Genomic DNA, 15,759 nt, shown 5'->3' with positions numbered 1-15,759 from the left:
GACGTTTAGCAAGTGCTATTAGCGAGCACCTTTGAAGGCCGGCCACTGCACCTCCGATTAGCACGGTTAGCTACGTACGGAGCGAAACAAGTTCAACATAGTACATACACGAGGGGGGTGGGTGGCCGACATCACACGCGACCGCCTTTTGTCTGCTCCAGCGCTGATGATGTCTACGAGACAACGCGCCGGTTTACTCGTCTGAGACGTGTTTATGGAACTCGGGCAGGCCCCGGGGGAGAGGAGGGGAGACATCGCATCAAGCCCCCCCCCCCCCATTGTCCGCTCAGCAGTCGCTGTCTGTTCGCGCCGCGTGCATTATTAGCGCGCGGAGCCGGAGGGCACGAAGCCGGGACGAGATTCATCCTGCGCGGGATGCTTCCTTCGCGAGGAGGGAGCGAGGAGGGAGCGAGGAGGCCATAACGAGTCACGTTTAAACAACACCGCTTGATGCGACGACGACGGTGGTGATGATGGTGATGTTGATGCCGCCGCTGTTTCTGTTGCTGCTGCGTTTGCCGGGTTTTTTTTTGCGCTTGATACAAACGAGTTCAGGCGCACAATGTTTGGTTGTTTGAAGAGTTTGTCTGTTGTTGGGCAATTGTTGACGTGCCAATTTTAGTGTTGTTCAACGGGAAACGTCCTCCGAATAAATGACTGCCAGTGCCTCGTGGTGTACGCTGTAGTCTCTCATTGTTCTTCGCAAACTCTCTCTCTTCACGTCTCTCTGTCTCTCTGCTATGAAGGATTGCCATTGCCCGAAGCGTCGGGCATCATGCCATTCTTTTGTGTGTGTGTGTCCTTCTGACGCCAGCGATATTGACGAACGCCTTTCGGATTGAAGGTCGTTTCGGATCTCCGCTCCCGCCATTCCAGAGCCACTCCGAGCGCGACCGCTGACAAATCACTCCTGCTGCTCATAGCGGCGATTATCATCACCGACGTGGCAAATGATCATCCGATTGCCATATCACATCAGATCACATTCAATGATCGTGTTCTTCTGGTGCACTGATGCTCAACAGATTCGTCAACAGCACTGCCCTCACGATCGTGTTGAGTTATTTCGTTAATTGTGCTTGTGTAACGTTGCCAGCTTCACAAAAAAAGGTCATAAAAACTACATAACTATTTTAGTAAAATTTTACCAGGTAAGAATCCACTTTGCTAATATGTAGATATTTTGCAGAAGCGACCTGGCTATCACCAATGAGAGGTCAACGAAGTAGTGGCTCATCGTGTGGACATTTATAGCAGCCAGATGCTCTAAACGCACTTTTCTAAACATGGAGAGAAAACCCAGAGGGCCAGGAGAAAAGTCCACGCGACCACGGGGAGAGAGAGACACGCAAACTCCAAATAAGCAACAGGCGTCAGGGTCGGCATTGAATCCACGACCTCCTGTAGACCACGCGAGGTAGTTAACATCTCCTAGCCACAGGCCCCTTGCACCTGAATATATTGCTTCTCATTATTGGTTCTTTCGGTAAAGTCACGTAGAAGGGAAATAATAAAATAATATTAATATTTTTTATAGTTTTATATCTATATTATTTTATAATTTTCCTTCTACGTGACTTTACCGAAAGAACCAATAATATATTGCTTCTCGTTACCGAGACATTTTTTTTAATAAAAGGTAGAAACGACGCGGTCACTCTCGGCATATTCTCTCGCCTCGTTTTAAATTAAGAGCGCTATTGTTGTTTGTTTTGTTTTGTTCGCTTGCAACGATCTCACAATCCAACGGTGCCCTTCCTTCAAACGTCCCCCTACGCGCGGACTGCTGTCGAACAGATCGAGTTGAACGTGCAATCTTGGGATGGTGGAATTGGGGGTTTGCGGGGAGGTAGGGGGGCGCCTGCGAATTGAGGCGGAGGGGGCGAGGGGGCGAGGGGGGTGCATGCGGCAGGGAGTCCACGCTCCCAGCAGCAGCAGCAGCCTCTCTCTGCATCCGCATTTAGCTCTTGGCTCCGCTCTCTCTTCATCGGCCGAGAAAGCGGAGGCAATGGGCGATTAGCGCAGCGGAGCGTGGCACGTCGAGTCTCATCGCGCGGCCCATGGGCACAGAACACGGCGGGGGGGGGGTGGCGGCGGGGGGGGGGAGTTCACCGCAAGGGCTCCTTGCGCGGCGATTTGTTGTTGTTGCTGCTGCTGTTGTTGTTGCTGCTGCTGTTGTTGTTGATGTTGTTGTTGTGAGAAGAGCCGCCGGGTTCCTCGTTGCCGCAGCGGTGGCGGCCTCGTCGTGTCCGTGCGAGAGCGACCCCGTTCGCTCTTCGTGGAAATCCTCCAACGCCATCAAGGCGATCGCCACGAAACTCGCCACGTAGCTCACGGGCACCGATCTCTGCAGTCATCCTTGGATACATTTGCAAAATAATGTTCAAAACAAAGCGTTGTTTTGTTAACGGATTGTAACTGGCCTGAAGTCCAGAACTGTGGTGGTAGCGAGGGTTGGTGGGTCATCGCACGAAGAGGAGCCGTACCCTGGCTCGCCAAGACAAGGCCGTAGAGCCAGTAGACTAATCGCCATCTGTTTCCATCCGTACGGAGATGCAGCGTTGCCCCCTCACACGCGTGGGTATTCTCCGGGTGCTTCGGTTTCCTCCCACACGTCTAATAAACACAACTTATCATTAATTGGTTGAACACACCTTAAAATAAAATAAAAACAAATGCCGGACCCTCCACAAAAATTATCCCGGATAAATAAGTGATTGTAAATAATCATGGTATTAATAGTGCGATGGGATTGCGTTGTGCGCCTGCTTGCGCGGCACACGTTTCTCTGCACACTCAAACCTTCGCATCACAAAAACAAAACAGAAGGCTCACTTAACGGACTGCCTCTCCAGGTTGCTGCTGATTTTTGTTTTATACCAAGACCCCCCACCACCCCCACCACCACCACCCATCGTCGCTTCACTCAAGCGCATCTGAGTGTGAAGTCGGCGCTCGCTAATGGGGGAAGCGACCACGCGGCGGCCCGCGCCAGTGGCCGGGCAAAGCGCGTGCGATGTTGCCGGCAACAACATCAACAACAACAACAACGCGTGCACCTGCGCACCATGCTCGTATATTGTTTTTTTTTGCGTTATGAATCAACGCGCCTAGGGTACACCTGGTATTTCCAGGCAGTCCTCCAATCCACGTAACAACCCGGATTAATCGTCGCTTTAGCTGCCGAGATGCCAAGAGAATCGGGGGGGGGGCGGGTGGTGGAATAATTCGTGGTAATTTGGCGGTGGGTGACACTTTCGAAGCAAGACCTCCCCCCTGGGGGGCGTGGATTTCTCGACTCTGTCGCCGCGGGCGCAGGGAGCTCCCTGGTTCCCCGCGGTCCCCATCGATCGCGAGCGCAGGGAGGGCGCGACTGTGTCCTGGAGACTCCACCTCCAGAGGGCGGCCCCGTTTAGTGCAGCGGCAAGGCAGTGGCAGCCTCCCGAGTTCAAGGCGCGGCGATGCCATCGATCGACGCTCAGAGGGGACGCAAGGTCACTCACCCCGACACAGCCGCGGCAGCCTACGACCAAATGACTCCCAGTGCGCACGATCTGAACCACGACACCTCGCAGCCGCTTTCGGCTGGCCATCCAACTAATAAGGTCACTGCATCGCGCGGGGAACCATTCATCCAGCAGTGGATATATCCTGCCTAATTGTGGTGATGATGGCCTCCTTCATGGAGGTGACCACACCTGCACACGCACGACCAGAGAAAGGGGTCGTGAGACTCGTTGAGGTTCTCCTCGGTCACGATTTGGCTTAAATGTGGACCACGTGAATTCGAGGCGTCGTGTTGGCTGTTGGGGAACACAAGGTGGGCTTGGGCAGGGCCTGTCACCGCGAGAGATGGTGACAGATTGGTTGGAGGCACGTTGGCGAGATGTTATCTCCCTCGCTTGGTATGCAGGAGGTTCGTGGGTTCGATCCCGACCCTGACGCCTGTTGTATATTTGGAGTTTGCGTGTCTCTCTCCCCGTGGTCGCGGGGAGTTTTCTCCGGGTCCTCCGATGTTTTTCCCCTACGCATTTAGAAACATGCGTTGATAGTATTTGCCTGCTATAAATGTCCGTGTTCGTTGAGCTGTCATTAGTGGCTAGGTCGCTTCTGAAAAATAGCTAGATAGCTCAGTGGTCTTTACCTGGTAAAATAAAAAAACATTGTTGTATTTTTTTTTAAGAAGTTTTTTTGTGTGAAGCTGTTTACACCCGGCAGTGGATCGATCATTCCTGATGAGCAATAATGACGAAGATGACCTGACTCATGGCAGTGGCCAAACATACCGATGCACTCCCGTCCTGCCACAATCGTCTCGCCAGACAGCAGTGGAGGCATTCTCAGAAGATGAATAATAATAATTTGTTGTTGTGTAAATTGGCCGGGTGAGTCCTTCTTTTGGAGGTGTCCTGCGCCTCCTTGAAGCGACAGGCAGAGGAGCCGCGCCACCTCGTGGGAGACGCGCGGGGTAGCAGCGGGGACGGCAAATCTCCACGAGACGTAGGTGCGACCGCACACATCCCCCCCCCCCGGTGAATGCGTCCCGCGAATGTCGTGTCACGGTGTAAGAAGAAGGAAGGATAATTCTAGATTTGAAGTGTTCGTGACTGCAAGGATCCATATTCTTTGGTTCTTTCGGTAAAGTCACGTAGGTGAAAAAATAACATAAAAATAAAAACAAGTAAATTAAATCACGACCTTTTTTCGATTGCAACACAAGCAATCATCATCAGGTGTGACAACCACAGCAAGAAAATATTAACATCTTTTTTTATTGCTGTGATTGTCACACCTGATAATGATCGCTTGTGTTGCAATCGAAACGTCGTGGATCAATTTATTTATTTTTATTTTTCACCTATGTGACTTTACCGAAAGAACCAGAGAATAAAGAAGGAGAAGGAATGAGAAGGAGGAGAAGAAAAAGGAGACAAATCTTTATACCCGAATGTGTGCCGTTACTTTTTTCCCGAAAGAAATCAAGTGGAGAATGGGCAGAAGAAGAACATCGCGCACGAGCGATGGGGAGAAGAGAACGAGCCACGGAGTGGGAGATCGAGAGGAGGAGGCGAGCGAAGCGGAAGGGGAGAAAGCAGCGGGGCGATTTCTTGAGTCCGGAGACCTCGACTGGGAAATTACAGTCCGACAACAACAACAACAACTATACCGTGTTGTGTATTCTACTGATTTGAAGTTGTTTGAAGAATCGATAGGCCGAACGAAGCACTGTGCAGCAGAGTGGCCTAGAAACCCGCCCCACGATCCTCCTTGCGGGCACGAGGCGAGGGCGTCGTGATCGAGGTCGCGCAGAGCGCAGCTGGGACGCAACGAAAAGATTCGAATCGGAAACAGGTCACCGATTCCACGCAACACACTTCGAGCAGTGGTTCATTAACCTTTACTGCAGCCTTGCACTTCTTGCGCTCTCAATCGTATTTAAAAAGTAATACTATTAATACAAACATCGGGCTTGATGAAACACAAAGTAGTTGTTACGTGCCCGTGGTTAATTCGTCTGTTGATGATTTCATAATAAACGTTTTTGGGTTAGATCGCGTTATTTATGAATGTGTCGTAAAGACAAATAGTTCACTACTTTAGCCCACCGGTGGGCTAAAGTAGTGAACTATGTTGTCTTTTGTCAACGTGACACTTTTTTACTGATTGGCCGTTTCGGGTGGTGGAGGGTTACGACACATTTATAAATAACGCGATCTAACCCAAAAACGTTTATTATTAATAATATTGGTCGCGAAAGCCTACGTGTTAAACGTTCGATGCTTTACCTTCTAAAGCATATCTGGCCATGTCCCGCTACCCCCAGAAAGGGCATCTCGCACCCCCAGCGGGTGCGTGCACCCCCAGGTTGAGAAGAATCACTCACTCCGAGTGGTCTCCGTGAGTTTCAGGACCCTGCAGTGTAAAGCGTTACCCTCCAGGCTGACCAACTTACACGAACAACTTTACAACTTACGCTCCCCCGCTTCCCTGGCCCTTGTCCCACAATTCCTTCCTTGATTTTTCGTCTCCCTTCTCTTGCACCACACGCGGGCATTCGCGAACCACGGCGCGAGTTGCCCTTCTATTTGTGATACTCACCGCATCCCTGCACCGTGCAGATTGAAAACAAACTTGACGAGACACCTGCTGTTTTGTGTTTAGTTTGTTGTACACCCCCTTCCCCGCGCGCACCTCCGACTAGCACGCTTGGCTACGTACGGTGCAAAAGAAGTCCAACATAGATATTTCTACGGAAGAGGAAGGCCCACTCCACCCTGTCTAAAAGCCTTGTCTCCATCGAGGGTGAGGCCGTAGGCGGCGGGACTGCCCTTGCGGTCAACTCTGAAGACGGCGAGGATGAGGAGGCTTCCCCGCCAGGTGGCGTAACCAACCCAGGTTTGGAAGATACAAACAAAACATCACTGGCATCCACACGAGAGAAGTACATGCCCCCCATCCCCTTGGTCTGTAGAAGGGTCGTTGCCCAAAACGTCAGGCCACCACAGTACAGTATAGAGCAGGAGGCTGTGGACGCACACGGTCTCCGGCGTGCCAGGCGGACTGCTTTGTCACCTGTCACGTGCTGGGGGAGGCTTCTCATTGGCGCTGTGGCTACACCGTGGGCTGACGGCCACTCACACAATACAAATATACTTAACATTGACAAACATTTTTTTTTCTTGAATATCTGGCGCTCTAACTGTATGGCAGTTACGTGTACTAGCATTCGCTAAATGCATAGTACAGTATATATATAGATTGTAAAGCGTCGTTAACGATTACATTTTGAATCATTACTATGCTCCAATCAACACTTGACCGGCTTGGTGAAGTATGGCCCAACAAAACACCCACGACTTGCACGGTGTGGGGGGGGGGGGGCTCGTCCAGCAGTGGATGCACGAATGACCTCCAAATGTGTGGACACGTTCGGCTGTGTTGTACGACCTTTTGGAACGGTCTCGCTGGGTTTCCAGTCACGAGTTTGAGGCCATGACCTGCTCGCACGACATGAATGGATGAATACATAAACGAATACAATCTCATTTGCAGTCGCTGCATCCCAAATTAATTTGCTTAACACAATTATGGATGGGGCATAATTTTGGTGAAGTGGCTATCAATTGAATCTTGACTTGAAGCTTTCGTGACTGCAGTAATTCATATTCTTGGGTCTTTCGGTAACGTCACGTAGATTGATTCAAATCAACAAATGACAGCTATATAGCTGTCATTTGTTTTCTTCGTCCCGTCAATTTCCCATTCCGTTTTGACTTGAAAAATATCGGATATTCTCATAACCCCCAAAAACGGATGATTGCGAACTCAGCAACCCGCACATGATCTCCATTCACCTCCACGGAGATATAGCATCATCATCATCATCACGGCACCGCTCTCTTACGATCCTACCCACGCCACGGAGAGACAGGGCGAGGATCGTGGCAGTGCGCGTGTCACGCACGCGCACAACGCGGAGTGTCGAATGTATCAGTGTGCCCCCCACCCCACTTCCCATAACCAGCGTGCGCAGCTCCTCACCCTCCCATGTGTTAACCACCACCCCGCACCCACCCACCCCCACATCTATCGCACCCCCCTCCCCCCGCGTGTTTATTTCAAGCCTAGAACGGCCAACCTTGTGAAATCACAGTCACGAGCGGGCTCTGTAATTACGGATGCGCACGACCTGTAACGCCGATGCGGTGTTGTGTATTGTTGGAGTGGCGGCGTAGATCGTGCGTCTCAGACGCAAATAGAGACGAAGGCAAAGTGTCGTCGTGCCAGTAGTCGGTGTCTTGTTCACTACATCTCCACAAGAGTCGATTTGCATTAAAAAAAATCTATTCAATTGTCTCGCACCAATCTTGCTGCGCGGGGACATCTGTTCAGCCACTAGAAATCGTCAGCGAGCCGACACTGCCGCACACGTGCAGGCAGCTGCACACGCGCGTGGACGCACGCCCCCGCTGCAGCCCGCGAGCTCTGCGCATCACGGCTCGTCATCACGGGCGAGCAGCAGCAGCAGCAGGAGGAGGAGGAGGCGAGGGGGTGAGAATCCGTGGTGACGCGGGGCTTGTATAAAAGCCGCGACGCCACGAGTGCTCCAGCTACCGCAGAGGCTGCCAACCACGACTCTGCCCCTCCTGCTCCAGCTACTCCCCTCCCAGCCCCCGCCCCCCCCCCACACCTTTATCTATCCATCGCTCCCCTCCCATTCCCTCCTCTCGCTCCGTCCGATCTCTCGTCGGAGCTCGGAGACTCTGTCCGAGTGCCATGCGCTCCTGGGGGGGTGCCTCGCCGCGCGTCCTCGTCAGCCGCAGACCCCAAGAACTCCCCGTGCTGACTCGCCCAGAGGGCTCCGCTCGCTGAGGTTCGCCTCCCCCCCCCCACCCCGTCCATCTCAAAACCCACGGTCATCCTCAACCCGGCGGACACCATGAACGTCTCCGATTTTCTGGACATCGCCGTGCTCTCGGCCGCTCTCGCGAACTCGTCCAGCGCGGCGGACGGCAACGGCACCGCGGTGCGACTGGGCGCCACTCTGTGCTGCTTAGAGAACGCGACGGCGGGCGGGCAGGTGCCGACAGCCGGGGGAGACGGGAGCGGCCCCCTCGGCCCCCTCGCAGACGCGGGCCGCCTCTACATGTTCCGCCTGACCCAGATCGCCGTGATGTGCGTGCTGTCGCTGACGGTGGTGTTCGGCGTCTTCTTCATCGGGTGCAACCTGCTCGTCAAGTCGGAGGGCATGGTCAACCTCCTCGTGCGGGAGCGCCGCCACTCCAAGGACGTGGAGGCGGTCATCGTGAGGACTTAACCCGCCCGGGGGGGGGGGGGTCGTTTGGCCGCAGGAGGTGGAGCATGACACGAGGTGTGTGGGTTGGGGGGGGGTACGTACGTGGAGCCCCCCCCCACCCTCTCCCCCTGACCCCCCTCGCCCCCCCCCCTTCTTGAGTGCGGCTGAGCAGCAGGTGGTTGCGCAATCTCGTCTCGCAGTGCCGCCGAGCAGCAGGAGCGATCGTCCTCGTGAAGAGTGCGACTCGACACGGAAGAAGCGAGGATGTGTGTCCACGGTGCCGAGCAGAGCGCGCCTGGCACGTGAAGATCTAAGCGCGACAACGGCTGTCGCGACAACGGCTATCGCGACAACAGGTGTCGCGACAGCGCGAGACTCGAGCGATCGCGCACGTGTGCGCGTGGGGCTGGAGGCGCTGTGCATTCCAAACTCGCCTTGGCGATGCGAGTTAAACGGTTTATGGCCCCCTTATCTGCGTTATGCGTAAAATGCGACGCGTCAAGTGCTCGTCGGAGTTGCGTGTGTACGCGGATGCGCGGATGCGTGTGTGTGTGTATGTGCGCGCAGTGGTTAGAGCACTGCGCTATGAATCCGACCATCCGCGTTCGATTCCCATTCACAAACCAAGAACAGTGAGGAATATTTAAACCGGTCCTGGGCCTCCCCAAGGTCGACTCAAGATTGAATAATGAGTACCTGGTGCGGTGTGTAAATATCAGCATTCAGGAGACAAAGAGGGTAGGGCGTGGTTCTGGCCCACCCACCCCCTCGTGTGCCGTTCTGGCCCTTTATAGGAGCTCGCTAACAGCACTTGCCCCCCCTACAGTCTGTTGAAGGCTACACGGGGGGGGGGTATCTTCGTCTTCGTCTCGTGCGCGCGCGGTACGGACGCGCGTTGCGCATGCGCATGATGGATATGCTTTTTGACGTCGTGAGTGGTTTCGTAACGATCTGCAAAGGAGCGAATAAAATTGTGCGTGGAGAAACTTCTCTGTAATCGCTTTGATTGCCGCTCGGCTCGTGACCCACGCGGCCACGCGGTTGACTGCGAGCGAGCGAGCGTGCGCGGCGCGCGCTGTCCCGTGCACACCTCGTGCGATGCGCGCACTCACGACAAAGACAACGATCCCCCTCTCCTCCTCCCCCCTATAGCCTGTAACAGATTGTTGGGGCAATGTGCCAGCGCGCAACACGCCTCAGCGGGCAGGGCGCCCGCAGGATGAAAAAAATGCGTCCATCAGGTTGGTGCGAAGGGGGTGGGTCTGCTTGTGCGTCTTCGCAGAGACCTCGTTATCCCACATTCACGCGCGGATTTATGCACGTTGAACTTCTTTCGCACCGTACGTGGCCAACCGTGCTGACCGTAGGTTCGATAGCACAATCATCATCATCATTATTAACTCGTCTTACCGCTCTTGTTACGAAGAGACCCCCCCCAGTTTATGGTTCCACTGAGCGGCCCCCCCTCCCTACCACCTCAGTGAGCCAGAGCCTCTGTCTCGAGATGAAGACGAGGCAAGCGGCAGCTCCCGCGTGTGCAACCATTCGGTGAAATCGATCCACTGCCGGATGAGTTCCTCCCCACGACGTGCAGATCGAAGGGGGCGGGCGGTGATATTTGACCATACCTCACCCAACCTGGCGCACGCGGGCTCTCTAAAGGCGAACGCGTGCGAGCGTGCACGTGGGAGCATATACTTACAGTGCAATCTATGGGGTTTCGCTACAACCGCCATCTGCTGTGGTCACCGGGTAGCCACGAGGCCCTACAGCATCTGGTATTCCCGTCGTACACAAGAGCAACGCAGCACTGTGTCACTACTGGCGGTATCCCGCGAGAGAGACGCGTACTTAGTTACGCCCAAGTATCCGGAGGGGTGATTATTCACGCTCTGTCGCAGCGATTACTCGTGCGTGGTTCACCATCGCGAGAGGAATGCCCGGCTCTGACCTTCATGCCCGCTCCTTCATGGTTTCGCGTCTACTCAGAGCCACGGTGGGGGAGGGGGCTAGTGAAAGGGGGGTGGTGGAAGCGGGTCCCTGCCGAAGAAGGGCGACGTGGCCACCCGGCAACAACCGCTGCGACGCGGCTACCGAGTCGAGCTTCTGAGTGACACCTGGCAGAGAGGGGCGGAGGAAGGGGGGACGATTGGAACCGCCTCCTCTCTCTCACCTTCTCTGCCCCCCTCCGCACCCCCCACCAAATCCCACGCATCGCCCCCCCCCCATCTCCCCCACAGCCACCACCCCCAACACGGCTGTCTCTTGGAAACGGCGACCAAAATAGCGCTTCGAGCTAACGCGTGAGAATACAGCTCATTAGGCACGCGCCCTCGGCGTGTGTACGCGTGTGCGCACGCGTGTGCACGTGTGTGGGCTGTACTTGCATGCTGAATGTACGCGTGTTACGCGTGTGCAAGTGCGTACGTGTGTGCACGCGAGCGTGTGTGCGCGTGGGTCCGAGCTGCACGTGCGTGTGATTGTAGCGGGTGTGCACGCGCGTGCACGTGGGTGTGCGCGTGGAGCGGTGGTGCAATGGTTAGCGACCCGACTTCAATTTCCGCTCACGGCCAACACCAGTGACGAAGATCTGAACCATTACTGGGCCTCCCCTAGGTCGACTCAGCCTCAAATGAGTACCTGGTAGCGTGAATAAACATCACCACTAGGGAGACAAAGGCGGCCGGGCGTGGTGCTGGCCAAGCACCCCCTCGTGTGCCGTGCCGGCCTTCATAGATGCTCGCTAGCAGCACTTGCCCCAATAGCCAGGCGGTCAGATGGCGCTAAATTCCAACCCCTCCCGCCACCCCCAAGGTCTGCGTTCATCTAAAGATGAAGGTGTTATCGGCCACTTAGAGTGCTCCTCCGATTTCAATTACCGATTTGCCATTTGGAAGCTCATGCAGTTCGCAAGTTTATTCCGACGAGGGTCAATTGACGAAAACATTTCACCTCTTGTTCAGGAGAATTCGATTAATTCCGCTCCCGCGCTGCTTATCCGCTCAGTGGTTTACAATAACCCGACGCGTGACGGAAAAAACGGTTTCAAAATCACACAACGGATCAGCATAACCCGGCACCTCTGAACATGAACGGTGCTCTCCGTCTCATATTTAATTCCCAGCGAATCTCAACCATGCGCGGAGGGGGGGGGGGGGGACTCGGAGCCCTAAGGTGTGCACCTAACAAGATAAGAGCCGCTTATCGGTTTTTTTCGTTGAGTTCCCCATTTCCCCCGGAACGATCCACCGTCCTGCCTCGGAGATAAATCGGCCGGCCTCGTGCCACGCGCGGTGACACCGACTCCCTCTCGAGTCACGCAGGAGGAAACCTTCGGGCACAAACTGCCTCGGGTGGCGCACGTGGCGCTCCGCGCGCGAGGCACGTGGCAGCCCCGGCACCCGCTGGTGCTAGCGCGGTGATTCGCACGGGCTCCTTGAACGCGCGCGCGTTATTTATATCTTAGCAATTTATTTACGTGGAAGCCGAGAGCTCTTCGGCTTAGCTTCGACACGGCGAGCGGATGACAAGGCGTTGAATCCAGCGCTCGCGTGAATGGCAGCTTGGCGACGGAAATAGGCAGCACCGCTCCGTGATGGTTTAATTGGAGATCATGATACGTATATATATTTCTTATTTCTTATTCTTCCACTCTCATTCTTTTTTTTTGCGAGAACGAAGCGCGGGCAGAAGGAACGCGCCAGTGTGCGGATGGCGTGGAGTGGACCGCGCTCAGCGCGTGATGCTTTGTGCAATTAATTTGCAGTTCATCCATCCCCGGAGCGGCTGCCATATCTAAAGAGGGCTTTGGTCTGAGCTGGCAGACGCGGTGCAGTCGATAAGAACTCGCGGCTCGCGTCGTGCCTCTAAGCTGCTGGCAGCGCGAGGTGGCCGCGCGGCTCAAAGGTCGGAGCCCCGGGATCGTCACGCGGGTTTCAGCCGCCCGTGGTGTTACTGGAGCGAGATGATGGTCTTAGCTTGCAGGATCATCATTGGCAGCGTACAACATAAAACAAAAAACACCGTGAGATGTATTTGGTCTTGCGCTTCATTTTATTGGCTGCATTTTATTCTGAAAATTACTAAAATATGAAAACGCCCATTTGCAATTGTGCTGCGATGAGGCGGAGAATCGAATGTGTTCGATGATGGTTCATGGTTCCTTCGTCAGCGATGGATTCGTTGCGGCGTCTTGGCACGCCGCGGGTAGCGCGATACAATGGGGGAATCACAGAAGCAAAGAGAAACTTCCGACACGCAAACTATTCCTCTCGCTCAAAACCAAACACGCGTTAAAAATGGCATTGGCTAAGCACCCGAGTAATGCGGGGCGCTTCTCCAAAACGATTTGTGGGGTTCGTGGAGAGGCGTTCGTGGCTCAAACAATTGGCGAGGCAGTAACGAGCACTCTATGGCCAGACGTAGACCATACCTAACCAACCTGGTCGGTGCGGGTGCAATGAATGTTCGACTCTGTCGTTGGAGGAGAGTTGCGTCGATGTCTTCCTGGGACAACGCAGCGGAGGACGCGTCGGCAAGGCAGAGCGCTCGGGGTCCTCTCTGGGCTCTGTGAGCAAATCCACGTGGGCTCTGGCTCGCGAACGCGAAAAGTTCAAAAACAGAATCTCAGACGCAAATTCAGGGTGCATTTTATGAACTCTCTCACAAACGTATGTTACTTACCGACAGGGCGTTATCCTATTTGAATTTTTTTTTTTTATATTTGACATCGTGAAAATACGAGCTAAGTCCGCGTCTAATCGAGACTGAATATTTAACTCGATATTCTTTCTATATTTGAAGTTTTCGTGACTGCAAGTACCCATACTCTCTGTTTCTTTCGGTAAAGTCACGTAGGTGAAAAAATAAAGTAAAAAATAAAAAACTAATTAAAAAAAAAAATTAAATTGTGTTGCTTCCGAATCGTCGTGATTTTATTGTTTTATTTTTCACCTACGTGACTTTACCGAAAGAACCAGAGAGTATCGATATTCTTTGCATACTTTGTTTAACAATATGCAATCCTACGAACATATTTATATACATACAGTGTATATATATGGATGGATGTATGAACTCACACGATAACTCGAGATGCATGCGACGTGTCAAAGCAATTCCGTGCAATGAAGCAGTGCGCAAACTTTGCCTGATGCTTGACGAGCGCACGTCTCGTGCCGTCACCATCACAGCGAGGCGCTCTCAAGCACAACATGAAACTCGAGCCTCGACCGCAACAACAGCATTCGTGTTGTTACCGCAACAGCGTTAATGTTGTTGTTGTTGTTTTTGCTGCCCGGGAAGGCTGTCAGCTGAACATGGGCACGCATATGCACGTGTTGGAGCGATGCGATCGACTCCCACTGCGTATCATCTCAAGTTGTGTCCCTGAGGGACGCTGCCTCCATTAGTGGAAGTCAACCCAGGTAAACTTCAGCTCTGAGGCAAAAGGAGGAGGCACGGAGCACTTCGGCTCATATCCACGGCTGTGCCCCTATAGCGTGTTGTTCGGCACAATTTCCGATCATGATAGTGGTGATAGTGGTGGTGGTGGGGAGCAGTAGTGTAGCAGTTAGCGCGCTGTGACAAGAACCCGGCGAACCCGAGTTCAATTCCCGCACACGGCCAAGACCAGTGACGATTATTTGAACCAGTTCTGGGTCTCCCCTAGGTCGACTCCCCCTAGGCGTCCGGGCGTGGTGCTGCCACCCACCCCCTCGTGTGCCGCGCCGGCCTTCATAGGTGCTCGCTAACGGCACTTTCCCCAACAGTCTGTTAAGGCTATACGGGGGATCTTTGTTCTTTGATGGTGATGGCGGGTGGTGGTGACGGGTGTGGACGATGACTGACGGGACTAACGTGGTGGTGCTTACGTTGGCATTGGCGTTCTCAACCCTGGCGAGTAGGAGGAGGGCGGTGTGCTGCCCTGTGACAGGCGGTTTCATATATGCTCAAGAATAAATGGTGTCGGGTGTGTTTTTTTTTCAGGATCACCATGAGCTCGCAGAGAAATCCAATTTCAGGGAATTTAATATTATTTCGAGTCTAAACCCATTACACGCTTGGAACATTGCCACTTCGGCTCTGCCTTGCTCTCACTGTCTCAGATGAAGAAAAAAACCCTTAACGTTGACAGATATGCAAATTAAAATAATTGCACACTCGTGCGCGGTACGATATGCATATGCAATAACTACATTGAGCGCTAAAATCAATTAAAATTGTTTATTTTTAACGCACAACGATGCTATTCTACAGATATCAAATCATCTTGCAAAGCACTCGCAACCTGCTTGAACATCCCGCATCTCGTTTCACAGCTCATGGTATACAGAGTTCCGTGCGTGTGTGTCCGTGTGTACGCGTGTACATAGAGTGGGGAGTGGTAGTGTAGCGGTTAGCGCGCTGCGCTATGAACCTAGCGACCCGGGTTCGATTCCCGCTCACGGCCAACACCAGTGACGATTATCTGAACCGGTCCTGGGCCTCCCCTAGGTCGACTCAGCCTGAAATGAGTACCTGGTGTGGTGTGTAAACATCGCCACTGGGGAGACAAAGGCGGTCGGGCGTGGTGCTGGCCACCCACCCCCTCGTGTACCGTTCCGGCCTTCATAGGTGCTCGCTAACAGCACTTGCCCCTACAGTCTGTTAAGGCTATACGGGGGATCTTTTTGTGTACATAGAGGGGCATGTGGGGAGCGGTAGTGTAGCGGTTAGCGCTGCCCTACGGCGACACGAGTTCGATTCCCGCTCACGGTCAACACCAGTGACGATTATCTGAACGGGTCCTGGCCCTCCCCTAGTTCGACTCAGCCTTAAATAAGTACCTGGTGCGGTGTGTAAAGACGTCGCCACTGGCGAGACAAAGGCGGTCGGGCGTGGTGCTGGCCACCCACCCCCTCGAGTACCGTACCGGCCTTCATTGATGCTCGTTAACAACAATTGCCCCAACAGTCTGTTAA

The 15,759-nt window shown here is 53.7% G+C and overlaps 1 protein-coding gene across 1 annotated transcript; it reads left to right on the top strand.

Moving 5' to 3' along the window:
• Positions 1–8,030: 8,030 nt before the first annotated feature.
• On the top strand, positions 8,031–9,772 carry LOC144934290 (protein reprimo-like). Its single transcript, XM_078859968.1, has 2 exons — positions 8,031–8,872; positions 8,973–9,772. Exon 1 carries the CDS (start codon positions 8,441–8,443, stop codon positions 8,816–8,818), a length of 378 nt encoding a protein of 125 aa, XP_078716094.1. The 5' UTR covers positions 8,031–8,440; the 3' UTR covers positions 8,819–8,872; positions 8,973–9,772.
• Positions 9,773–15,759: the final 5,987 nt, after the last annotated feature.

This window comes from Lampetra fluviatilis, chromosome 10, assembly GCF_964198595.1.
Source record: "Lampetra fluviatilis chromosome 10, kcLamFluv1.1, whole genome shotgun sequence".
NCBI classification, from domain to species: Eukaryota; Metazoa; Chordata; class Hyperoartia; order Petromyzontiformes; family Petromyzontidae; genus Lampetra; species Lampetra fluviatilis.
The sequence above is the reverse complement of the archived record's forward strand: the minus strand, read 5'-3'. Positions and strand labels throughout refer to the sequence as shown.

Excerpts from the sequence above, each read along its gene's own strand:
- LOC144934290 (XM_078859968.1), top strand. The coding sequence starts at position 8,441 with ATGAACGTCTCCGATTTTCTGGACATCGCCGTGCTCTCGGCCGCTCTC.